This window comes from Mastigoproctus giganteus, chromosome 14 (assembly GCF_048544385.1).
Source record: "Mastigoproctus giganteus isolate SK-2022 chromosome 14, ASM4854438v1, whole genome shotgun sequence".
NCBI classification, from domain to species: Eukaryota; Metazoa; Arthropoda; class Arachnida; order Uropygi; family Thelyphonidae; genus Mastigoproctus; species Mastigoproctus giganteus.
Genome location: NC_143588.1, coordinates 26517988 through 26544295, shown reverse-complemented (window position 1 = coordinate 26544295; position 26308 = coordinate 26517988). Strand labels below are relative to the sequence as shown.

Here is a 26308-nt window from a genome sequence, read left to right as displayed (position 1 = left end):
AGTATTTACTTTGGCATGCATTGGCAATATTTATAAGGTTCCTGATGGCTTCAATTGTTGACAGTCCTGGCCTGAAACCATATTGGTTTGCTGCTTCGAGGTTTGCTGTGGACTAGTACTGTTGAATCCGCTTGTACAAAAGTCTTTCATAGAGCTTGCTCAAGACCGACAGCAAAGCAATGGGCCGATAGGTCAGAAGAGTTAGGATTTTTTAGGATTAATTTAGTATTGGCAATTTTCCAGTCCTTGGGGAAGTACCCCTGTTTCAGACAACAGTTATAGAGTTGAAGTAGGAGTCCTGGTGTTAAATCCATAACACGCTTTATGATTTCCGGTTCAAGCATATTGTTGCCCGGGCATTTCCTAGTTTTTATCTGTGCAGCAGCACTCTGAAGCTCTTCCTGGATGAACGGCTGTTCCTGGTTGTCAGTGGCATAGTCATCGTTTTCTTTACAAAGCCTGTGTTGTGCTTGGGACTGTGGGTAAACCTGTTCCTTGAAGATGGAGTTGAGGATGTTTTCAATCAGCTGCTCCCACGATTCTGTAAGCACTGTCATTGAAAAGTGTATTCGTGTAAAATGGCACCAAGGGTTCCCCCCATCTCTGTGTAGTATACAGTTTCATGTGAAACAGAACACTGTTGAGACCAGAGATTTAAAAGTGTATGGATATTATACATGTGTACTGTTGTGTACCATTGTTCATCTGGTCATTTAGCTGTTGGGATCCCAATTGGGGCCCAACGTTGCCCACACTTGGCCCCTTGGAGGCAGACCCAGGTACACCACAGTTGAATAATGAGAATTGGAGCTGTAGGAATTTTAATAATGGTTCTGATTGTTACCTTGTGCGGCATAAGGCATAGTAATTTGGCATCATACGTTGCTTTTCGGTTGATTCGATGATTTACGTTATTATTGAGAAAAATGAATATTTCCCTTCAGAAAAAAAAAATATACATATATAACATTTACACACACACACACACACACACACACACACACACACACACACACACACACACACACACACACACACACACACACAAGGTGTCTCAAAAATACATGGCATAACTTCAGGAATGAGTTCCTCATACGGTAGACAATAAAAATATTTTATATCAACATAGTTCCCGAAATGCTTGGTTCCTGAGTTATTAACCAGATTGTCTTATCTCCCACAGGTGATTTCCTTCATCACAAGGTACTGACAGAATCTGGTGGTTTTCCATTCCGATCATGTACTCAAATCAGGAGCAAGCGGATATGCACTTTATGTATGGTTCGCTGGACGGCAAAGCTCTGGAGGATTGTCATTTGTACCGTGAAAGGTTCCCAGAACAAAGATGTCCAGACAGGAAAACGTTTGGAAGTATCCATTGCTGCCTTTGTGAACATGGGACCTTTACACCTTGTGCTGCCGACAGAGGACGACCAAGATCTACGACTCCTAAAGTAGAGGAGGAGATTTTGGATGTTGTGCATGCCACTCCTGGAATAATCAGCACACGCAGAACAGCAATGCAATTGGCTGTTCAACGTTCAACTATTTGGAGAGTGTTGCGAGAACGCCAACTGTATTCTTACCATCTGCAACGGGTACAGGCCTTGTCACCAGCAGATTACCCTGTGCGAGTAATGTTCTGCCAGTGGTTCTTGTAGCAGTGTGGTACAACTCCTCACTTTCCTGCCTTAGTCATATTCACAGATGAAGCACAGTTCACATGAGACGGAATTCAAAACTTTCACAATCAGCATGTATGGGCTGACGAAAACCCACATGCAATTCTTCCATCACATCACCAACAGCGGTTCAGCCTCAACATCTGGGAAGGTGTTTTTGGTAATAAGTTATTTGAGCCCCATGTACTTCCAAACAAACTCACAGGGCAGGCGTACAAAACTTTCTGGAAAACAACATGCCTGATTTCTTGGACGACACGCCACTGATCATTCGTCAACAAGCACACTTCATGCACGATGGCGCTCCCGCACATTTCAGCCACCTAGCCCGCAATTACCTGAATCGAAGGTTTCCCGTTTGGTGAATAGGTAGAGGTGGGCCAACTGCCTGGCCTCCATGCTCACTGATTTAAACCCACTAGATTTCTTCTTGTGGGGCCATTTAAAGTCATTGGTGTATTCGATTCCGGTAGCTGATGTGGAAACTCTCCGCAGTCGAATTGTGGCAGGTTGTGAGACAATACGAAACATGCCAGGAATTTGGCATCATCTTCGCGAGTCCATGAGATGTAGATGTGAGGCCTGTATTCAGACAGAAGGTGGACATTTTGAACAATTACTATAAGGTAATGTGAACAGTTAAGTGTCATAGACAGACTTTCAAAACTCGGAAACCAAGCATTTCCAGAACTATGTTGATATAAAATATTTTTATTGTCTACATACGAAGAACTCATTCCTGAAGTTATGCCGTGTATTTTTGAGACACCCTGTATATAATTCAAATTAAATTCAGTTTAATCGAAGAATAAACAGCAAAAATAAATGCAAAATTAAATAAAAACAAAAAATAAAGATAGTAAAGCAGACATCAGTGGCAGAAAAAATACAAAACCCACAACATGTTGTATGTAATTATCTAACTTTTAATTTACCTCTTATTTACCTTTATACTGTATGTATAAATATACAGTAAACCTTCACTAATCCTGATTAATTGGAGGGATAGGTCATCTGGATTAAGCAATAGTCCAGATTAGTGAAGTAAAAGACGAAAAAACTTAGAAAAATTTAGTGATATAGGTAGTGCTGATGAAACTAAATATAAACTATCACTGTAGAGCCTTTATTTAAAAACTAAAAAGAAATACATTTACCCATCAATAGAAGACTGAGAAGTACTTGTTTTTTAACGTAATAATGCAGGTTTGAAGAAACTGTCACATTTTGTCTGAACAAACCTCTGCTGCTGTTCTTTAATTAGGACCTCCCTCACAATTTTTAGGTGTTCATAATACCACCTGTAATTTTTGATTTGTTGAAGAGTCCACATCATGGATTACTGCATCAATGCCATCTCTTGCGGAGCTGAGTAATTTCTTCTTAATTGTAGATTCTTGTAGTTCATCTAGTTGATTATCTGATTCTTCTTCCTTAGCAGAATCCTTAATAACATCTACAGCAATTTCTTCCTCTGTCAGAAGCTGAAATCCAGGATCTCCTTCTTCCAGTGCTAGCCAATCTTGGATATTTTCTTGCGTTACTTCAGTTCTCCAGCTGCCCTCAACACATTCTGAAAGTCCCCTGGCTCTAATCACTTAAAGTCAATATCACCATCTGTATTTTGCAAGAGTTTTTTTTAACCAGCCATTCACTAAAGTTTCCTTTATAATGTCCCTCAATGCATTGGCCCAGTTGAAAATAGCAGACTTCATATTGTACAATTTGATATTTTCCAGAGCTCTTCCACTTTTGTCGTTATCTTCATTCATTCTATCTTCCAACGCTACCATCACCTCATCAAGGAACTTGCACTTATAGAGCCTCTTGCAGGCCATAATGATGCCTTGGTTCATGGGCTGTATTAAGGCTGTTGTGTTTGGTGGCAAAGCTAAGCACTTTATTTTACCATCCTTACTGGGCATATTGTCAATATCTGGATGTGCAGAGGCTTTGTCAAGGATTAGAAGTGCTTTTATCTGGTAATCTGAAAATTTCTACACTTCTTTCTAGTACCTCTTTACTTCGGGTACCACTTGATTACATAAAAAATTCTTTATAATTTCTTGTATGAATTAAGCATTTGCGGGTTGTAGCAGACAACAGGCAATATGTGCATACAGTCTTTTAATGCCAAGGGCATTAAAAGACTATGCGCATATTTCTTGTTGCGTTCTTAGCCTTGCCGACCACAACAGAGATTTTAGCCAATGAGTTCCATCTGCATTGGCACAAAGAAGTGCTGAAAACTGCTTGCTGTTTTGCACACTCAATCAACATGCAGTCAAAGTGACTCATCTGCCTTTCTAAAACTTGTGTTTCAAAGAAATTAGCTGTGAACAGAATTTTTCTTATTTCGATCTGGATTATCCGACATCCAGATTAACTGTAACCAGATTAGCGAGGGTTTACTGTAACCGGATTAGAGAGGGTTTACTGTATATATACTAGGGGGCTCTGTCCCCTGCTCTCTTTGCTTGCTAACTCCCATGCACACTTTTCTATGTAATATTAGCATTAGTAGAGGCATACGATGCAAGAAAGCAAGCTTATGCAGCATCAGCCAAAAAAAAACAAAAAAAACCCCTCCTATTTGATCCATCCATTCGTTCCAAATGCCTGTTCAGCTCAGCCTTAAATTTATTTAGGCTATTAGCTTCCACAACAAAAGATGGAAGCCTGTTCCACCAATCAACTACCCGCTAACTAAAGGCAAATTTCCGCACATCTGTTCTACAATTATCTTTCCTCAGTTTGAAACTGCCCCCTCAGGTTCTTAGTCTAAGCAAGACAAAGAAACCCATCAGCATTCAGCTTACTCAACCCATTCAAAGCCTTATACACCTCAATCAGATCACCTCGCAGGTGCCTACTCTCCAGGTGCTGCAGTTTGCAGAACTTAAGCCTTTCTTGGTAAGAGCACCCCTTTGTTCCCTTCACCAATCTTGTTGCCCTTCTTTGTACTCGTTCTAGCAACTCTACATCCTTCCTAAAATGAAGCCTCCAGACCTGTACACAGTACTCTAGGTGTGGCCTGACCATTGCCTTTTATAACGGGATTATCACCTCCCTGTCCTTGCTAGCAAAATTCCTATATATCATTGACAAGACTCCATGACCTGCCCTGGCCATCTGCACTGCTCAGCAAACTTCATATTTGGCTGCGCAATTAGCCCCCAGGTCTTTTTCACTTTCAACTTCCCTGAGTGTAGTACCACCCAGTTGGTATGTTTCTCTTCTGTTATTGCTACTCATATGAAGTACTTTGCATTTGTCAATGTTAAACTCCAGTTGCCACTTCTCAGCCCATTTTCCCAACTTATCTAGATCCAGTTGGAGTAGCATACTGTCATTACTGTCGTTAACAACCCTGCCAACCTTTGTATCATCTGCAAACTTGGATATTAAACCTAATATACCTTCATCAGTATCATTGATAAATACTGAAAACAACAATGGGTCAAACACCAAACCCTGGGGAACTCCACTAATAACATTTGTCCACAAAGAGCAGTGCCCATTGATTACCACTCTCTGTTGTCTCCCACTCAATCATTCTTTTATCCATTGTAGCAGCTTACCCTTGATGCCATACCTCTCCAATTTGTACAGCAGTCTTCCATGTGCAACAGTATCAAAAGCTTTCCTGAAATCCAAGTATATGATATCAAAATTATTTTTGGCATTCAGTTCCTTTGTGACCACATCATAGTACCCAATCAAATTGGTCAGACAAGACCTCCCTTTGACAAACCCATGCTCTGTCTTAACTATTACTGCAGTCTTGTCTAGATGATCCTGCAATTCTTCTTTAACCAGTGATTCCATTATTTTTTCCGGAACACAAGTTAAACTAAAAGGTCTGTAGTTACTTGTGTCACCTTTTGAATCTCCTTTGTGAATTGGTGAAACATTTGCACCCCTCCAGTCCATGGGAGCCTCCTCTGAGTCCAAGGCAGCTCTCATAATTATGGCTAAGGGTTTGCTTACTTCCTTTGCTACCTCCTTTAATATAACTGGATAGATCCTGTCCGTCCCAGGTGCTTTCTTTATGTTTAACTTCAACAATTTCTCCTCCACTTTGCTCTCAGTTATTACAAAATCACTTAGCTCCCTGTTAGCGTTTGATAAACTTCTGGCACACCCCTCATTGAATAACTCCTCATGTGTGAATGTAGATGCAAAATACTCATTCAGTTTATCAGCTACCTGAGCATGATCTTCAATAGTCAACCCATCTATGTTAAGTGGTCCAATCTGATTCATCCCTTTCCTTCTAGAGTTTACATAAGTAAAGAACTCCTTGCTGTTTTTCTTTGCATCCTTTCTCAAAGATTTCTCATAATCTGCCTTCGCCTGCCTAACCTCCTTTTTGACTTGATTACAGACTAGTTTATACCTGCCATAGGCTTTTGTGTCGCCTGAAACTTTATATGCATCTGATACATTCTTCTTCTTTGCCACTAGCCTCATTAATTCATCTGACATCCATTTAGGCCTAAACTTTGAACAGTATTTCTTAGTTGGAATGAAAAACCTAGTAGCCTCCAAAATCAAGTCCCTGAAGGCTTCCCATTTAGAATTCACTGTGTAACATCATCAGTTGATACCACTGTACAGAATTTAAAAACTGTCTGAGACCTCTGTAGTCACCTTTACGAAAGCAAAAGCCCTCCCCTTTACTCTTGATGGTAGTTACATATTTAAATAATTCCCACATCAATAAATTGTGATCACTGTCGCCCAGTGGTTCCTTTATCTGCAGATTCTTAATGCATGAGGAATCACTACAGATAATCAGATCAAGAGTATTACTCCCCCTGGTTGCCTCTCGAACATGTTGCTGTAGAAAACATTCATCCAATAAATCCACAAAATCTTGCTAGTGTGTGAGTGACCAATCCACAAGTTGCAGTCAATATCTGGAAGCAGTGGTGGATTTAGCACTTGAGAGGCCCCAGGTGCAATTCAATTTGTAGGCCCCCTCTAAATATTTTCGGTACCACTACAGTGTGCATTCTACGCGCACGTTTTTACTATAGCACGCACTCTAGATTTGGTGTTGCGGTTTTAATCATTTTGGTTGCGCAATTCTTTCATACATATTTTAACTAATGTTTAAATGAAAAAATGGCACAACTAAGCATTAATGATAATACGTATTCTACTTCAGATTCACTTAGTTCGCATAGATATTTCATATAATATGTAGGGATATTCGCATAAGAGTTTACTAACTTCTCATATTAAATTATAGTTTTATTCAGTAATGGTAATAATGATGAGTGTAAAAATTAAAAATGAAACAATTTTATTTTTTTTTTGTGACCTGAGATTTTGAGGCCCCCTCTATTTAAGAGGCCCCAGGCGCGCACCTCGTGCGCCTGTGCGGAAATCTGCCACTGTCTGGAAAGTAAAAGTCTCCCATTATAAGACATTCTGATTTACTGGTCCCCTCTATTTCTCTGCACAATTGCTCATTATACTCATCAGATTCATTAGGCCTATAACACACACACCTACTCTCATTTTTTCTTTCTCAGTGCTTATTTTACACCAAACAGACTCAACACTGCATTGTCCACCAGCACCAATTAGATGCACTTCCTTAGATTTTGTGTGTTTCTTAACTAACATCATAACCCCTCCTCTTGTCCCTATCCTGTCTATCCTTCCTATACACATTGTACTCCCCAAATTCCAACTCTGCATTGCCTATATCTGTGTGACACCACGTCTCTGATATCCCAACAGTATCTTTCTTTGATGTCTTGACTAGCACTTCAAGCTCATCAAATTTATTAACTATACGCCTTGCATTGGTGTACATGCAAGTATACATGCACCTGTTCCTGCTCCTAGCCACCCTAACACAGCCCATGTATTTACTTGTTCCACAATGACTTCCAGCAGTCCTGGAAATCTCCATTACCTTGCTTTCCAGTCTGCTGACCATTCTAATAGAAGCAGTGCAAGAATCACTTTTGCCTCTGCCTGCGGCCACTGTTAACCTTTTAGTCTGTGTATCCCCCACGCTAGCAGTTTTCCCACCTAACACTGCCTCGATAGCATCAGCAAATAATCTTGCACCCTTTCTATATAAGTTTATTCCATCCCTGTAGAGGTATGACAGAGTAAGTAAAAGACAACTGTCAAAACGCACTGATCGATATCTACTCAGGAAATGATATATGTAATTTATCTGTGCATTTGTAGTGCATGGCATTCTCAAGGTCGAATAAATATCAATATGTAATTATTTACCTGCATTTACATAGGTCACTTAGGAAAAGGCCTGGTAAAAATTTAGATCTTGAGTACCACTCCATACTTTGACTTAAAGTCAGGAAGAAGGCAGTGATTGGCAGGTGCCACTTACTGTTTAATCCACCCCCTTTCCTCTTAGGTTGACATGCCTAGGATGTTTATCCCTCCACTTGCCACTGTTTTAAAATTGGGAACTCGTTTTCCGATTTTAAAACAGCAGGATGGGGGATAAGCATCCTACATAAGCTAAGCACCCCTGCCTCAACGACAAAAAATCAGAAACAAAATGCATTCACAATAATCACGCAATCGGAGAACAATCACTCCATTCTATGACCACTCCCACTGTGTGGAGACAAGTGGTACCAAAATAATAGAGTTTAGCCAAAGGCCTTTTGCTTCAGGTTCCATAATGCATGAGGAATATTGTTGCATCTGAAAGAGCAGGACTAAAATGTTTAACTGAAATATTTACAAACTATGTAAATATTTAAAATATTTACAAAATACTAAACTATTTACAAATATACAATATTCATTAATATACAAAAAATATTAGAGTGGAACATAAAATGTTCCGTTGTAACGTTTTTTTGTTAATGTTAGACAGTGAAGCATGTGCATGATGTTGGTGAATGTTATGGAGGCAGTTGTCAATAATTAATTGCATTTGTAGTGACGTAATTGCCTCGCACTCTTCTCCCATTGGCTCAAATAACTATCACTAGGAAGAAAACTTTTTTAATGTATGGAGAGATATATATATATATATGTAAATAAAGGAAAAATGTATTTAGAGATGACAAAAATTATTAAATATATCGATATATTGTTCGTGTGGCATGTCAAAAACCGATACTTACTTTTAACATTTTTTAGTTCGATAATAAATGTTTTAATAATAATTGAAATGTTTATTGTCGAACTAAAAGAAGTGCTAAATTAATATGATGTTTTTAAAGTAACAGTCAGTATTTATTATTTCCAATTAAATAAATACTAAACCATTATTGTAAGTTGACGTTAAAAATTAATGCATAGAAATGTTAATTATATAAAAAAACAAAATTAACTATAATATATGATTCGGGCACTCAAATATCAGTTTTCACAATCTCTGGCCAATAAGTTCATCCTGGGCATTTTGGTTGCAGTAGATCCTCTCTTTGAGAATTATTGTTCATATGGAACTGAGGTTATAAAGATATGTATGCACTACCTCTTAGCCACTTTCATAGATATCAAGACAAACAGTTTTCATTCGTCCACAATTCTATGACCTATTCGTGCACACATATTTCAGTAATGCAAGTGTGTGATCAATTATTAAGAAACTTGGTGCCTTATTCTAATATGCACTTTTTATGACAGATTGATGGGGACATTGAAGGGGAGGGGAAAGTAGGTCAGCTGTCCTGCTTTGGAGTCAGACATCATGTAGATGATCCAGCCACTGCCATCAGTTGTAGAAAATATAATTTGGAGGATGGGTGCTGGCTTTTGACATTCTTGAAAGTCCATAAAAATGATAATTGGGTTTAGCTGATCTGATATTGCATCAGCAGAATCACTGGGCAACTTTTTGGCTACGGTAAACCTACAATAATTTGGACTTAATTCAGTCCGTCTGTTCAAATTGTCTTCTTTTTATGTATGTATGTATTTTGGTTAAATTCAGAAAAGACTCTTACCCATGGATCTTTGCAACATGGAGCAATGAATATGCTTAGCTCCTCCTACTGCTTTGTGGTGATTGGATGATGTATTCCTTTGTGTAATTTTGTTTCTCAATTTAAACCCAGTGGTGAGGGAGCCCTAAACTATTTATTGGGAACCGATTTCTCCCCCACCTTTGATGCTGGTTTAATATCAGGAAATGATTTTCCCGCTTTTACCACTGTTTTAAAGCAGGAAACAAAATTACAGGAAGGAATAGTAGATCGTCCAATCAGTGGAAAGCAGAGAATTGAGCTAGATCTGGCCATCATTTGCGGTCGCAAAGATCCAAGGGTCTTTGCTGAAGTTTAACCAGTCTCTTTCTGAAATTTAACCAGTATTTTATTTATGCAGAATGGAGTTTTCCCAAAGAAGAATTTAATGATACAATTGTGTACTTCTTTCAGAGTAGTTTCACAGTCATTTTGTAAAAGATGTAAAATCATTCAAAATAAAAAATTGAATGCAAACGAGAACATTAAAGGCTTTTTTTATTGTTAGATTAATTAGACCAGAATGCAAGTTGAAATGAAGTAAAGCGAAGTACAGTAGTAAATGCATAGAAGAAACTATTAAATGATGTTATTTTTGATGGAATCAAAGTCAAATTGTGTTTCGTAACTGAAATGATAGCATTTTAAGGGGAAATATCTGTAGGAGATGAGGAGAGTAAAGAAGCATGTCATTTTGATAATTCTGATGAGGAATTCAAAAAATACTTCTATGCTTTAAGAGAAATGAAGAAAGACATTGTGAAATGACAATTCAATAGGATCCCTCTTGCGGTCGGCACGATTATAATCACCTCCCTGCACTGGGTGGAAAAGACCTAAGTTGGAATCTCGTTAATCACACAAATAATTTTATGGGCCTTCTTCACAATGTGGCTGAGTTAGCTGGCCTTGAGAGGGAGGGTAGTATGTTTTTTTTTTTTTATCCTCTCTCTCTCTCTCTCTCGGAAACTAGGATTTTTAGTCCATCAAACAGGCAAGTTGGCCATAGAACACGCACAATTTAGAGTCATAATATATATCTTATTGTTGCTGATGCTCCTAAAATCCAACAACATAAATAACATCAACAGGACCTGTTGATGTTGTTTACAGACCTGTTTACTTAACTCCTCTTCCAGGGAAAATAATTAAGTCACCAGTTAAAGATGTAATGCAGGACCATCTAGACAAGATTGCAATTATGCTGCAGTCACAGCATAGATTTGTTAAGGGGCAATCTTGTCTAACTAATTTGAATGGTTACTGTGAGCAATCACAAAAAATAATGCAAAAAATAATCCGGTGTCTGGATGCAAAAAATAATTTTGATATTATTATTATTATTATTATTATTAATAGCCATATGGTGCAAGGAAGCCTGAGGCTTATGCTGCACCGGCCAAAAAAAAAAAAAAAAAAAAAAAAAATTCCCTATTACCCTGAGAGAGAGAGAGAGAGAGAGAGAGAGAGAGAGAGAGAGAGAGAGAGAGAGAGAGAGAGAGAGAGAGAGAGAGTAGAAAGGAATCACCCCAAGAAAGAGAAGAATGATGATATCCAGCTCAGGACCCTGGGTGTGCCAAGCCCATACTTACCAGATGTGAGCCCCTGGGGGTATATCATATACTTGGATTTCAGAAAAGCTTTTAATACTGTTACACAAAAAAACTGCTGTATAAATTGGAACAGTGTAGCATTAAGGGCAAGTTACTGCTATGGATAAAGTAAATTATCAAGGTATGCCACTGCATAAAGATGTAGAAATGTTAGGCAGATGGGCTGAGAAATGACAGTGAAATTTAACATTGACAGATGCAACATACTATATATGGGCAGCAGTAATCTCAGATTAATGTACCAACTGTGTGGTACTACACTCAGGTAGTGGAAAATGAAAAAGACCTCATGGGGTTTTGTCAATGATAAAACGTTGCTTTGCTAGCAAGGATAAGGAGGTGATTACTTTATATAAGGCAATGGTGAGGCTGCACTTTGTACTGCATACAGGTCTGGAGGACTGGTTTTAGGAAGGATATAGATCTGCTGGAATGGGTGCAGAGAAGGGCAGTGAGATTGGTGAGGGGAACAAGGCGTGCTCCTACCAAGAAAGGCTTCAGTTCTGCAAATTGCAGTGTCTGGAGACTTAAGCACCTGTGAGGTGATCTGATTGTTTAAGGCTTTGAATGAATTGAGCTCAATGCTGATGGTATTCTTTCTCTTTCTCATGCTAACCGCATGATGGAACATAAATTCAGATTGACGAAGGATGGTTACATGATAGATGTGCACAGGTTTGCCTTCAGATAGTGGGTGGTTGATTGTTGAAACAAACTTCCATCTTTTGTTATGGAAGTGGGTAGTTTGAATAAATTGAATGAAGGACTAGACAAAATATTGGAGGGGATGGACAGCTGCTGTGGGAAGTTTTTTTTTTTTATTTTGCTGATGCTTTTTAAGCTTGCTTATTTGCATCATATGCCAATAATGATCATCACTATTACTGATTATCATCATGATTATTATTGATTATTATCATATCATTATCATCACTATTACTGATCATCATCATCATGTCTTTTCAAAAACAATTCACCTTTCCTTTATCACACTTAATTGAATTTTTGGAGATTTACCTAAGCTGAACTTGAAATTTTTCCTCTAGATGCAGGGCCCTGGGTATTTGCTCACTTTGCTCATACTTTTTGTTGCCAGTGTTTGAAATAAGATTTCAAATATATTCCTACTGCAAGAAATATAAATTACTAAATTTTAACTGTTAACCCTTATGTAGAACAGTAATTAGTAAGATTTTTTATAGGCAATTTCGAGCATGGAAAGATTGTTTTTCCTACTGAAGACAAAGGGCTGAGTATTGAATCTGAAAGTTGGGCTTATGTTCATCTCAGAGACAAATACTGTTATCCATGTTCTGCTTGAGTTGTTAATATCTGTTAAATCGAAAAGCATTACCAAAAAACGTAAATCTGCTATCAATTTAAAATCTGAAGACACCACAAGAATGGTCGTTTTTAAGCTTATTGACTTCTCATCAGTTGGTGCATAGTTGTAAATTAGACATGAGCCAAAGCTGTAAAGCTGAATACTCTAACCTTGGTCTTTTTACTTTATTTAAATTTAAATAACATTTTATTTTATTTAAATTACCGCATTGAAATATATCTATGCAATCCTATAGTATTAGTAAGCTTTTTTTTTATTTTATTTTTTTAGACATGTGCTATTCTTTTTAGGAGACCACTTCCCATATACTAAAGTAAAGTAAATGGGAAGAAGAGTGAATGGGAATACCTAAACTTTATCTAAAGTTTCGACAATACAAAACATTAGTTTATTGGTTTCATCCCATAAAATATATACATATTACTATTTATATGAAAATGAGTCTTGGTTTTGTCTCTACAGATTTTTATTTCCTGTTTTTCTGTAGTTTCAGCAAGAGCCAGCAGGTGCATGGAGAATACATCAAACATTATAGTTCACACAGGACCATATTTTGGAGGTAAGATTGCTGTAGAGGATACGACAGATGACAGTTGTGCTACTTATGGCAATCGAAGTAGCTCGCAAGATACATATACATTAAGAATTGTTCACAAAACTTGTGGAAGTAAAGTTGTGGTAAGTCTCATTTAATGATGAAAATTCTATTAATTCAGTTCTTTAGCATTTTTCACTATAAATTATAGGACTGTCTAACACAGATAATTAAAATAGCAGTTCTCTAATTTTACAAGAAGATTTAGTTAACATGCAACTCACGGTGGCAATTGCAGGCTTTAAAATAGTTGAAATGGTTTGAAATAGTCTCACTGTGTATAAAGGAATGAACTTTTAGTGTACTAATGCTTAACCTTTTACTATTAGATTTCAATGCTTATTAATTTCACTTCTACATATTTTTAATAATAATTGAAATTTTGCACTTTTTTGTCACTGCAAATACTCGTTAGTTTTAGCATTAGTAGAGGCATATGATGCAAGAAAGCCAGCTTATACAGCATTAGCCAAAAAAAAACAAAAAACAACACCCTTCCCATTTCACTCATCCATCCAATTAAATGAAAGTTTATTAATTATATTTAAAATTTGAAAAATATGGCAATAACATAAAATAGAAGCATAAAACCTTTAATCTCTGCCAAATTTACATTTGCAGAGGTATTAATTGCACAAAACTTTGGCATTAGTCCAAAAAATTAAGCCAATATTTACACAAAAAAAAATGCTTTGAAATTAACATATTTCAATTAAAAAATATATCTACTACTTTTTCCTGTGAATATTATAAACATGAAATAACATGAATTCATTCATATCCATTTTTCCAATGTTTTGTGAACCTCACTACATTAAAATTCTGCATGGCTGAAGTAGAAAAATAATTGCAGTGTATTGCTTTGTGTGCCCATTTTTTATTGTTATCATTTTTATTTTTCTTATGAAGAGCCTTCTTTGCATATTATCGCTCACATGTCACTTGCAAATTGATGCTTTTTAAATTCATTAGGGAAGGAAAAATCACAATGGATCAGCATATAGTATTCCAGCTGATATAATACATAGCACACAACTCATTCAACTATGTCAACCCCTCCCTTTGGTAGAATTGTAAAATATGATGATCTCTGTGGCTTCCCGATCTCCTGTTGAAGCATCTCTTTTACTGCCATGTTGCATATTGCTTGTTCAAGTAATGTTCTGCACTTTTTTAGTAATGTAGGATACTTTTGTGACACTTCGTGGAATTCAAAAGAACGTTTCTCTCATTTTCTGTGATAATTCTCACAGGCAAGTAGAAAACTTGAGAAGCTTTTCGATAGTGAAAGATATACCACTGTGATGAAAAAGCTGTGCTTCGCTACATGATGAACTGTACTTGGCAGACAAAATGGAGTAATGTAATTGATGTCTACTTTCTCTTTCTTAGCTTTCACAAAGTTAAAAACATTATAAATGGATTAAAAAAGAGCACATACAAGACTAAAGATGCTATTAGGGTGGTACAAAAAGAATTAATGGCTAATCCCCAACCAGTCACCAGGAATATATATTTTTCTGCTGGTCCTGGGAAAAGGTGCTACTGCCTGGCTAAATAAACTTAGCTGACAGCATCTTTATCTTTTTCAGATGTCACACACAAGGGGGCATAAATTTAAACTGAAGAAGAACAGTTGCTGAATAGATGTGCCGAAATTTGCATTCAGACAAAAAGTAACCAGTTGTTGGAATACATTTTCACCTAATGTTGTGAGGTGAGTAGTTTGAATCAATTTAAGGAAGATTTGGATAGTTTATTAAAACAACTGGACATATAGAGATTGGTTTTTGGCTGGTGTTATATAAGCTTTGCTTCCTTGCATCTTTTTGTTGCCAAAATTAATATATATTTAGTATTTATACAGGGTGGGATGGGTATGGAAGGATTATGTTCCTGAAAACCTGTATATGATGAATAATTAGTTATATTTGGAGAAATTAGGATACATTCCACAGCCCAAAGGAAGTGTTCCAGATCCATTTTCAATACAACCTTATTATTTTAAATCTTTACTTTTATAGTATTTTATTTCATTTTTAACCATTACTTTTATAGTATTTTATTTCATTTTTAACTATTACTTTTATAGTATTTTATGACATTTAAAATAAATTCAGTACAATATTATTTATTAATAGATAAAGCAAGGTTTTTAAATAATTCTGTGAGGAAAATATTTCCTAATAAAAGCTGACACATTGGCTTGGGCAGATGAGATGATGGAGGTGGTGGTGGTGGATTTACATGATGGATGATGATGATGTAGTTCACATCTACATAGTCATCTAGGATGGATTTCGTATTGGGGGGAGGTGACAGCATGAGAGCTGTCTTCGTTGGATAGCACTAGTGGTATTGAAAATATTACAGAGTCTAGAAGAGGCAGCAGAGTCATGGGTAGAGGTGGAGATTCTATCGTAGAGAAAATTTCTATAGGTGTGTAAGGTCATTCACTAGCTATTCTGTGAGACATTCATCGTACAATTCCACTCCTCATCAAGAAACTGTTTTTCTAAGAAATGCATTACTTATGTAAACACCAAGTATCACAAATAATATGGGTGAAAGGTATATGGAATGAGAGAGAATAGGGCAGCTAACAAATGGTCTAAAAGAATGGAGGAGGAGAAAGGCCTTTGGAAATGTTTCATAGTGGTCTGTTTTACTTTTTAGCATAAATCTCCTTATAGGCTTCAAGAAGATTGTCCAATGAATGCTTAAGACTGAAGGCTCCCGTCAAACCTCGGTCCATGAAAACCCTGACAAACTTCGGTCCTTGAGGCTGTTGCAGACATTCTCTCAGACATGCCAGACAAGCTGCGCTTGCAACCTGGGAGTCTAAAACACTGATGGAACTGATATTTGGTTGACACTCAAGTCAAGTGGTCTCAATTTTAGTGAAGTCCGGATGGTCTGTGCCAGCCATATCCTCTGCTTGCACCTTCACGATAGTGGGACTGTTAATACTCCTGGTTATAACCCCTATGCACAAGCACACTGTGGGTGACCACCCAGGTGTGAAATAACATAAGCAGGGGTCGAGTTGTAGCATCCACACCATATGGAGGAATGCCACCCCTCTGTGTTACCAGGCAATACTAGGTGGTAGACGACTCTCATCAATCGGTGCAATACCACCACTTTGCTTATTGGAGGCTTGAAATGGTAGAACCCATGTTTAGTCTCCAGAGATAAGTTCCAGTCAACCCTCTCCCATCTTGAAGTATGATTGATGTCTTTTGAAGTTATGATGAACACCATGGCGAGATCCAAACTTCCTTACATTTCAAGGGTACAGCTCTAAAACAGTATTCACAGGCCAGCCGCTAGTTAGTACACCAGACCGAACCTATTGGTTCGGTCTAGGATGCTTCCAGATCAGCTAGTGTATAATCTTGCTGCCTCTACTCTGTCAGATAGTGACTGGAGGAAGTCTGAGGAGTATGCACGTGGGGGAGCATTTTCGAGGCTATGTTATATCAAGGATTTGGGTATATTCTTACCATGTGTGTGCCATATCCAAAAATTTCATTACTTCATACAGCATGTCCCCCTTCCCACCTTTTCTTACTATTTAATACACCATGAATTGTCAAACTAATAGAGCAAGCTTATCTGCGAAAAGATCTAAGCCTCCCAAGCACTTCCTAATTCATTTCACAAATATACGTGGTCTCAATTCTAATCTCAACGATATCAATTTCCACTAGCAGTCTGCCAAACCCCATGTACTTTTTCTGACAGAATCTCAGTTATCGCTTGATTCAACTACTGCTCATCTCAGATGCCCAAATTATTCGCTGTATGATTCCTTTTGCCTCACAGGTGGTACTTGTGCATATGTCCTTTCTGATATTCCCTGTCAGAGACTTGGCAATTTGGAATCTCCTCTCTTTGATCTTCTCTGGCTTAAAATCTCTCTACCTCATTGTGTCAAATTCATCTGTTGTCTCTACCATTTTCCCCATTCTCTTTGCAACTTGACTTTCTCCAGTCCAACTTTCCTAACAGTGAGGTAATTGTCCTTGGTGATTTTAATGTTCACAACTCCAGCTGGCTTCGGTTTTCTAGTCACACCAACCCAACTGGTCGAGAGGCTGAGGCTTTTTCAATTACTAATAACCTTGCACAGATTGTTCATTTACCTACAAGAATACCGGGCAATCCTAATCATCCAGTCAACATGCTTCATCTTTTTCTCACAAACAACCCTTCTAAGTACACGGTTGAAGTGAGAGGTCCTTTAGGCACTTCAGATCACAATTTGGTGATGGTCTCTTCTCCAATGGAGCCTTTATCTCATGGCTATTCCCAACCTCGTGTTGTTTGGCATTACAAGAATGCAAAATGGGATGACCTGCGAGATTTCTTTTCCTTGGTCGGATTACTGTTTCAAAACTTCTGATGTCAGCGTTTACTCAGATTGTGTCGGTGAAATTATTCGAGTAGGAATGGAATCCTTTATTCCACATTCCACGCTAAAATCTCATCCTTTATCTAAACCTTGGTTTTCCAGTGAATGTGCTAAGGTTGTTCACGAGAAGAATGTTGCATATTGGTCACTGCTCGTCGTGGACTAATGTTATTAGTAGAGTCCCTCAGGGCTCAGTGTTGGGTCCATTATTGTTTTCTGTATTCATAAATGATATTAATGATGGTATATCAAGCTTAATGTCGAAGTTTGCAGACGATACAAAGGTAGGCAGGGTTGTCAAGGACACTACTGACACTATGCTGCTGCAACAGGATCTGGAAAGGTTGAGCAGATGGGCTGAGAGGTGGCAAATGAAGTTTAACATTGACAAATGTAAAGTGCTACACATGGGAAACAGCAACCCCAGAGCAACATATCAACTCTGTGGTACTACACTGATAGTGGTAGAGAATGAAAGGGACCTGGGGGTGGTTGTGCAGGCAGATATGAAGTTCTCTGAGCAGTGCAGACGGGCTGCAAGAGTAGCTCATGGTGTATTGTCAATGATATATAGGAATTTTTCTAGCAGGGATAAGGAGGTGATTATTCCCTTGTATTAGGCAATGGTCAGGCTACACTTAGAGTACTGTATACAGGTCTGGAGGCCTCATTTCAAGAAGGATGTAGAGCTGCTGGAATGAGTACAGAGAAGGGCAACAAGATTAGTGAATGGAACAAAGGGGTGCTCTTACGAAGAAAGGCTTAAGTTTTGCAAATTACAGTGTCTGGAGACTAGGCACCAGCGAGGTGATCTGATAGAGGTGTATAAAGTCTTGAATGGTTTGAGCATGCTCAATGCTGATGGGATTGTTCCTCTCGCTCAGAATAATCACCTGAGAGGGCATAAATTCAAATTGAGGAAAGACAGATGTAGGATAGACGTGCGGAAATTTGCCTTTAGCCAACGGGTGGTTGGTTGGTGGAACAGACTTCCATCCCTTGTCGTGGAAGTTGATAGCCTAAATAAGTTTAAGGCTCAGCTGGACAGGTATTTTGGACGAACAGAGGGGTGAAGTGGAAGTGGTTTTTTTTTATTTTTTTATTTTTTGGCTGATGCTGCATAAGCTTGCGTTCTTGCATCAAATGCCTCTACTAATGCTAATGCTAATATTGTAATTGGCTTGTTTCCAATTTTTCAGTTTCATTTTCTGCCTACACCAGAGCTCGTAAAAATTGTAAAGCAGTTGTTAATCAGTCCAAACTGGATTTTGAAGAGACTAAGCGTAGAAAACTTGCTTCTTAGCATTTTAGCATTAGTAGAGGCATATGATGCAAGAAAGTAAGCTTATGCAGCATCAGCCAAAAAAAAAAAAAAAAAAAAAAAACACGTTTCCATTCATTCCAAATACCTGTCCAGCTCAGCCTTAAATTTGGTTAGGCTATCAACTTCCACAACAAAGGATGGAAGTCTGTTCCACCAACCAACCAACCACTCGCTGGCTAAAGGCAAACTTCTGCACATCTATCCTACATCTGTCTTTCCTCAATTTGAATTTATGCTCTCTCAAATGATTATTCTGAGCAAGAGGAAGAATTCCATCAGCATTGAGCATGCTGAAACCATTTAAGGCTTTATACACCTCAATCTGTAATTTGCAAAATTTAAGCCTTTCTTCTTAAGAGCAACCCTTTCTTCCATTCACTAATCTTGTTGCCCTTCTCTGTACTCGTTCTAACAGCTCTACATCCTTCTTAAAATGGGGCCTCTAGACCTGTATACAGTACTCAAGGTGTGGCCTGACCATTGCCTTATACAAAGGGATAATCACCTCTATCCCTGCTAGAAAAATTTTTCTATATCATTGACAAGACACTATGAGCTACTCTTGCAGACCGTCTGCACTGCTCAGAAAACTTCATATCTGCATGCACAATTACCCCCAGATCCTTTTCGTTCTCTACCACTGTCAGTGTAGTACCACAGAGTTGATATGTCACTCTGGGGTTGCTGCTTCCCATATGAAGTACTTTACATTCATCAATGTTAAACTTCATTTGCCACCTCTCAGCCCATCTGCTCAACTTTTCTAGATCTGCAAACTTGGACATTAAGCTTGATATACCATCACCAATATCATTTATAAATACAGAAAACAACAATGGACCCAATACTGAACCCTGAGGAACTCCACTAATAACATTAGTCCACAATGAGCAGTGCCCATTGATTATCACTCTCTGTCTTCTCCCACTCAACCATTCCTTTATCCATAGCAGAAATTTGCCTCCAATACCACACTGCTCCAATTTGTGAGCAGTTTTCCATGTGCAACAGTATCAAAAGCCTTTCTAAGATCCAATTATATGATATCAAAGTTATTCCCTGCATCCACTTCCTTTGTGACCACATCATAGTGTCCAATCAAGTTGGTCAGGCAAGACTTTCCCTTAACAAAACTATGCTGTGTACAAGCTATAACTGAAGTCTTGTCTAGATGATCCTGCAATGCTTCTTTAACCAGTGCCTCAATTAATTTCCCTGGAACAGAAGTTAAACTAAGAGGTCTGCTGTAATTACCTGTCTCCCCCTTTGATCCTCCTCTGCAGGCCATGGGTACCTCACCTGAGTCCAAAGAAACTCTCATAATTATGGCTAAGGGTTTGCTTACTTCCTTTGCTGCTTCCTTTAATATAACTGGATAGATCCCGCCCACCCCGGGTGCCTTTTTTATGTTTATCCTCAACAATTTCTTCTCCACTTTCCTCTCACTTATTATAAAATCATCCAGCTCACTGCCAGTGTTTAATTCACCTCTGGCATTCCCTGCCCTGAATAACTCCTCATGACACCTCTGTAGCCAGGTGGGTAGGAGCAGCAGTGCGTAGCACACGATTCTTCATTAGACCGGGGTTCGAGCCCATGACCACCAAATACGGAGGATGCGGAAAGGTCAGGGAATGACCACTGCATATCCCCAGAGCAATATGGCCTTAGTTGCTAATGCTCCTAAAAAAAACGAAATAACAACAACATAACTCCTCATGGTTGAATGTTGATGCAAAATACTCATTTAGTTTGTTAGCCACCTGAGCAGGATCTTCAACAGTTGAACCATCAATATCCAGTGGACCAATCTGATTCATCCCTTTCCTTCTAGAGTTTACATAGGTAAAGAGCTCTTTGTTGTTTTTCTTTGCATCCTTTGCCAAGAATTTCTCATAATCTGCCTTTCCTTCCTAATCTCCTTTTGTGACTTCATTACAGACCAGCTTATATCTATCATAGGCTTCCATGTCACCCATTAATTTATATGTATCCCATGCATTTTTCTTCTCTGCCACATGTCTCATTAGTTCATCTGACATCCATTTACGCCTAAATTTAAATACTGTCTCAGACCACCGTAGTCACCTTTACGAAAGCAAAAACCCTTCCCTTTATCCCTGATGGTAGTTACCTCTTTGAGTAAATTCCACTTCAGCACATTGTGATCACTGCCATCTAGTGATTCCTTTATTTGCAGATTCTTAATGCATGAAGAATCACTACTGATAATCAGATCAAGGGTATTACTCCCTCTAGTTGGCTCCCCAACATGCTGATGTAGAAAACAATCATCTGGTAAATCCACAAAAGCCTTGCTAGTGGGTGAGTGACCAACCCACAAATTCAAGCAATATCTGGGAAATTAAAATTCTCCCATTATAAGACTCTCTGATTTACTGACCCACTCTATTTCCCTGTACCGTTCCTTATTATACTCATCAGGCCTATAACACAGTCCTACTCTCAATTTTGATCTCCCAATGCTTATGTCACACCAAACTGACTCGACACTGCACTGTCCAGCGATGTCGACTGGCTTCACTTCCTTGGATTTTATGTGTTTCTTAACTAATAGTATAACCCCTCCTCCCTTCCTATCTTGTCTATCCTTCCTGTACACATTGTACTCCCCAAATTCCAGTTCTGCATTCCTCCTATCTGTGTGACACCACGTCTCTGATATCCCAACAGTATCTGCCCTTAATTCTGAGCAATACCTCAAATTCATCAAATTTATTATCAAACTCCTAGCATTAGTGTACATGCAAGTATACATGCACCTGTTTTCATTCTTAGCTACCCTAACACAAACCATGTGTTTCTTGCCCTAATGGTAGCCGAGCATTCTGGTCTCTTGCCAAAGCTATTCGCTGCAACTTTTGCCCATCTCTGCTCCCACCTCTCTCAAAACCAGATGGTTCTATTGTAACTTCGGCCAAGGTTAAAGCTGATATGCCAGCATCCCATTTTTCTTCAAACTCACGTATCAATGATCTTATCAGCACGTTCCATTCAATGCCTCCTGTCGTCTTCCGTCATTAGCATTAGCATTAGCATTAGTAGAGGCATTTGATGCAAGAAAGCAAGCTTATGCAGCATCAGCCAAAAAAAAAAAAAAAGTAACATAAATAAATAAAAATAACCACTTCCACTTCACCCCTCTGTTCGTTCGAAATACCTGTCCAGCTGAGCCTTAAACTTATTTAGGCTATCAACTTCCACGACAAGGGATGGAAGTCTGTTCCACCCACCAACCACCCGCTGGCTAAAGGCAAATTTCCGCACATCTATCCTACATCTGTCTTTCCTCAATTTGAATTTATGCCCTCTCAGGTGATTTTTCTGAGCTAGAGGAAGAATCCCATCAGCATTGAGCATGCTCAAACCATTCAAGGCTTTGTACACCTGTATCAGATCACCCCGCTGGTGCCTAGTTTCCAGACACTGTAATTTGCAAAACTTAAGCCTTTCTTCGTAAGAGAACCCCTTTGTCCCATTCACCAATCTAGTTGCCCTTCTCTGTACTCGTTCCAGCAGCTCTACATCCTTCCTGAAATGAGGCCTCCAGGCCTGTATACAGTACTCTAGGTGTGGCCTGACCAAGGATATCAGAAGGATTTTGACGAATCTTGATGCTAAGAAAGCTCCAGGACCTGATGGTATTTCTTCACTTGTTCTCAAAACCTGTGCCCCTGAACTTACTCCTGTTCTTTGCTGCCTTTTTTCACTTTCTTATTCCAAAGGTGTTTTTCCTTCTGCTTGGAAATTTGCTCATATCCAGCCAGTTCCTAAAAAGTGTGACAAATCCCTTCTATTCAATATTCAATTATTGTCTCATTGCAATTACTTATACTCTTTCTAAAGTAATGGTGAAATCGATTAACCAACAATGCTTAATCCGTCTGATCAACAATCGCCAGTGTGGATTCTGTCAGTGTCGATCCACTGGTTATATTCTGGCTTATGTTACCCATTTATGGACAAATTCAATGGAAACGTTTGGTGAAACCCAAGCAGTTGCTCTTGCCATCTCAAAGGCTTTTAATCGTGTTTGGCATAAAGGTTTTCTAAACAAGCTTCCATCTTATGGTGGCCCCGGGTGCCAAGCGATTCTTGAGGCCAAGCGATTTTCTGTGCGAATAGTACTGCGATTCCTAAAGCGATTTTCTAAAGCGACTGAGTTTTTCCTTGTTTTTTTTTGTTCATAAGTCTTTCCGTTGATTAGCTCTACTTTTTAAAAGTATAGAAAGAGAGCTAGAAAAAGGAAAGAACCTTTTTCTTTTTTGTATATACTAACCGTACTCACTCCTATGCTTGGCAACAAGCGGCACTGCTCCTGCCTTCCCGTGGCAAGGCTGGTAACGTGGGTGGAAAAGCTAATCCCCCAGGGCGAAAAGGAGCCCACACGGATAAAGAAAATTATCCAGCCTTAGAGCCTTCAAGCTCAAATACTATAGATTGGTATAACTCTGATGAAGGCATTGTGCAACATAAGCGCTTAAAAATAGATAATCATCAACCAGAGTATCCTACTTTCCTGATAATCCATTCCTTAACTAGTCAACCAGTGAGCAAACTCTCTCCATTTATTATACAGAGATTTCTAGAAAATGCTGCTGGAGCACCTAAAATGGTCAAAAGGTTACAGTCCAGGGATTTGCTTGTGGAAACTACACAGTCGAAACATTCAGAATTGTTGTTAAAGATGACAACATTTGGTGGTATCCCTGTTAAAATATCTCCCCGCTGAACCCTAAATAGTTCCAAAGGTGTTATCTCTGAGTGGGATCTATTGAATGTAACAGAAGAGGAGCTTGTACAAGAACTTAAAGATCAAAAGGTCATACAAGGTAAGAGAATTTTGACTTGTAGAGATGGCAATCTCATTCCAACCCGCAGTGTAATTCTCACATTCAGTACTCCAAACTTACCAAATACTGTAAAAGCTGGTTATCTAAATTGCCATATCCGCCCGTATATACCAAATCCAATACGGTGTTATAAGTGTCAGAAGTTCAGACACTCTCAGGCAACATGTCGAGGAAACACAATATGCCCAAAATGTGGATCCCAGGATCACACTCAAACAGACTGTACTGCTACATCTCCAATTTGCCCTAACTGCAGGGAAGATCATCCTGCATATTCTTGAAATTGTGTTATGGAAAGTTGGAAAAAAAAATACAGAAATTTAAAGTTGAAAATGAAGTGACTTATCAGGAAGTGAGATGACAAATACTAAAAGATACCCCTGCACGTACATATGCAGATGTTACAAAGAAATATCGTTCAGTTGCTACACAAATCAATGACTCAGTTCCACCAAACATATCACTTGCTGAATGGGCTAGAGCTCAGCTTTCAGTTCCTTAGCCATCCTTGAAGCAAAACAACAGAGACCAGACTTGTAATACTCCAATTTCCATCCCCACTACTAGTGGCATCAAGTCCCAAAGTGAGAACAGGATGACAAAAGCTGAACCTTCTACTAAAACCTAAATTAATACTGCAGAAATGGATACAGATGACAAAACTCAACAAGAACCTATATTAGAAATTCACGCCGAAGAAGATATGGACACTGGACAGCTTACCTTTCTTAAAAAAGATAAAATTAAAATAGATCGCAATAAGCCTACTGCCTCTAAAAGGCAACCGGCTCATCCTACCACTAAAACTAAATAATGAAGTGCATTTTACAATGGAATTGTCGACGACTACGTACTAATACAGATGAACTTTATGACCTAATCCGAGATTTCAATCCAGCAGGCATTTGTTTACAGGAAACATTTTTAACTCCACAAGTGACCCCCTCAATAAAGAAATATATTTTGTATGGGCGTGACAGGAATGCAGCAACTGCAGCCCATGGAGGTGTAGTGGTTTTGGTATCCATTACCAATCCATCTAGACAAATCCCCTTAAAAACTAATTTAGTAGTTGTTGCTGTAAGAATAGAAATTGGAATATCTTTATCTCTTGTTTCTATTTATCTTCCACCGAACCAAACATATATACTCAGAGACTTTGATGAGCTCCTTGCCCAGATACCACCTCCTTTTTGTTTGATGGGTGACTTTAATGGACACCACCCATTATGGGGAAGTCTCCATATGGATAAAAGAGGGCAGCTAATAGAAACATTACTGGACAAACAAAATCTAACTCTGCTGAACACTGGTGCACATACTCATGTTCATTTTCCCTCAGGAAATACTTCAGCCGTAGATCTATCTATCTGCTCCCCCGCTCTGTACCCAAATATACATTGGGCAGTATTGGATAATCCCCACAATAGTGATCATCTTCCAATTACTTGTAAATTCCAAACTACCCTCACCTATCCAGAAACTCGCAGAAGATGGAAATTTACAAAGGCAAACTGGGAAAAATTTTCCTTAAGTACAGTTTTAGATAAAAACTTCATTCTGAACCAGTCAATAGATGAAGCTAATGACCATATTACTAAACGGATACTAGCAGCAGCTGACAAAGCTATTCCTCAGTCGTCGACTCATCCACGCAGGTGCAAAAACTACTGGTGGAATGATGAATGTAATAGAGCAAAAAAAGAAAAGAACAAAGCTTGGAATATTTTCTGCAAGCATCCCACTATTATTATAAATTATAAACAACCTTATAAATTACAAGAAACTAAATGCTAAAGCATGACAAATAAGGAGGAAAGACAAAAAAGATTCCTGGATACAGTTCGCTTCCACTATCACCAGAAACACCGTTACTAGATTAATCTAGAGGAAAATCCAACATCTGAATGGCAAATATCCATTGTCATCCTCTCCAATATTGATCTGTAATGGACAGGAAAACGAGGCGCCTCCGTAGCCAGGTGGGAAGGAGCAGCATCAACAGTGCGTAGCACACGCTCCTTGATTAGACCGGGGTTCGAGCCCGTCACCACCAAATACGGAGGATGCGGAAAGGTCAGGGAATGACCACCGCATATCCTGGAGCAATATGGCCTTAGTTGCTAATGCTCCTAAAAAAAAAAAAAAAAAAAGACAGAAAACGCTTTTGCTAAAGCCTTTGCAAAAATTTCAGCAGCAAATTCATATGATGCTACATTCCAACAAATTAAAGTGGTAGCAGAAACGTATAAGTTAAATTTCAACACCGGTCTGGCTCTTCCATATAATCAGCCTTTTACTATATCCGAGTTAATGGATGCTCTTAACAGAGCACCCAATAGTGCAGCTGGCCCTGATGGTATATTTTATATTATGCTAAAACACTTGAATGATACTGCTTTACAAATTCTTTTAATATTTTTTAACAGAATTTTTGAGGAACATGTTTATCCTCGCTCTTGGAAACATTCACTTCTATTAG

At 38.5% G+C, this 26308-nt stretch overlaps 1 protein-coding gene across 1 annotated transcript in view; it reads left to right on the top strand.

Moving 5' to 3' along the window:
- Positions 1 to 26308, top strand: part of LOC150075028 (uncharacterized) — a 112642-nt gene that overhangs the window by 38017 nt on the left and 48317 nt on the right. Inside the window, exon 4 of the mRNA XM_090388733.1 lies at positions 13104 to 13294. Within this exon, the coding sequence (XP_090244859.1) occupies positions 13104 to 13294 (191 nt within the window). The remainder of the gene's footprint in view (positions 1 to 13103; positions 13295 to 26308) is intronic.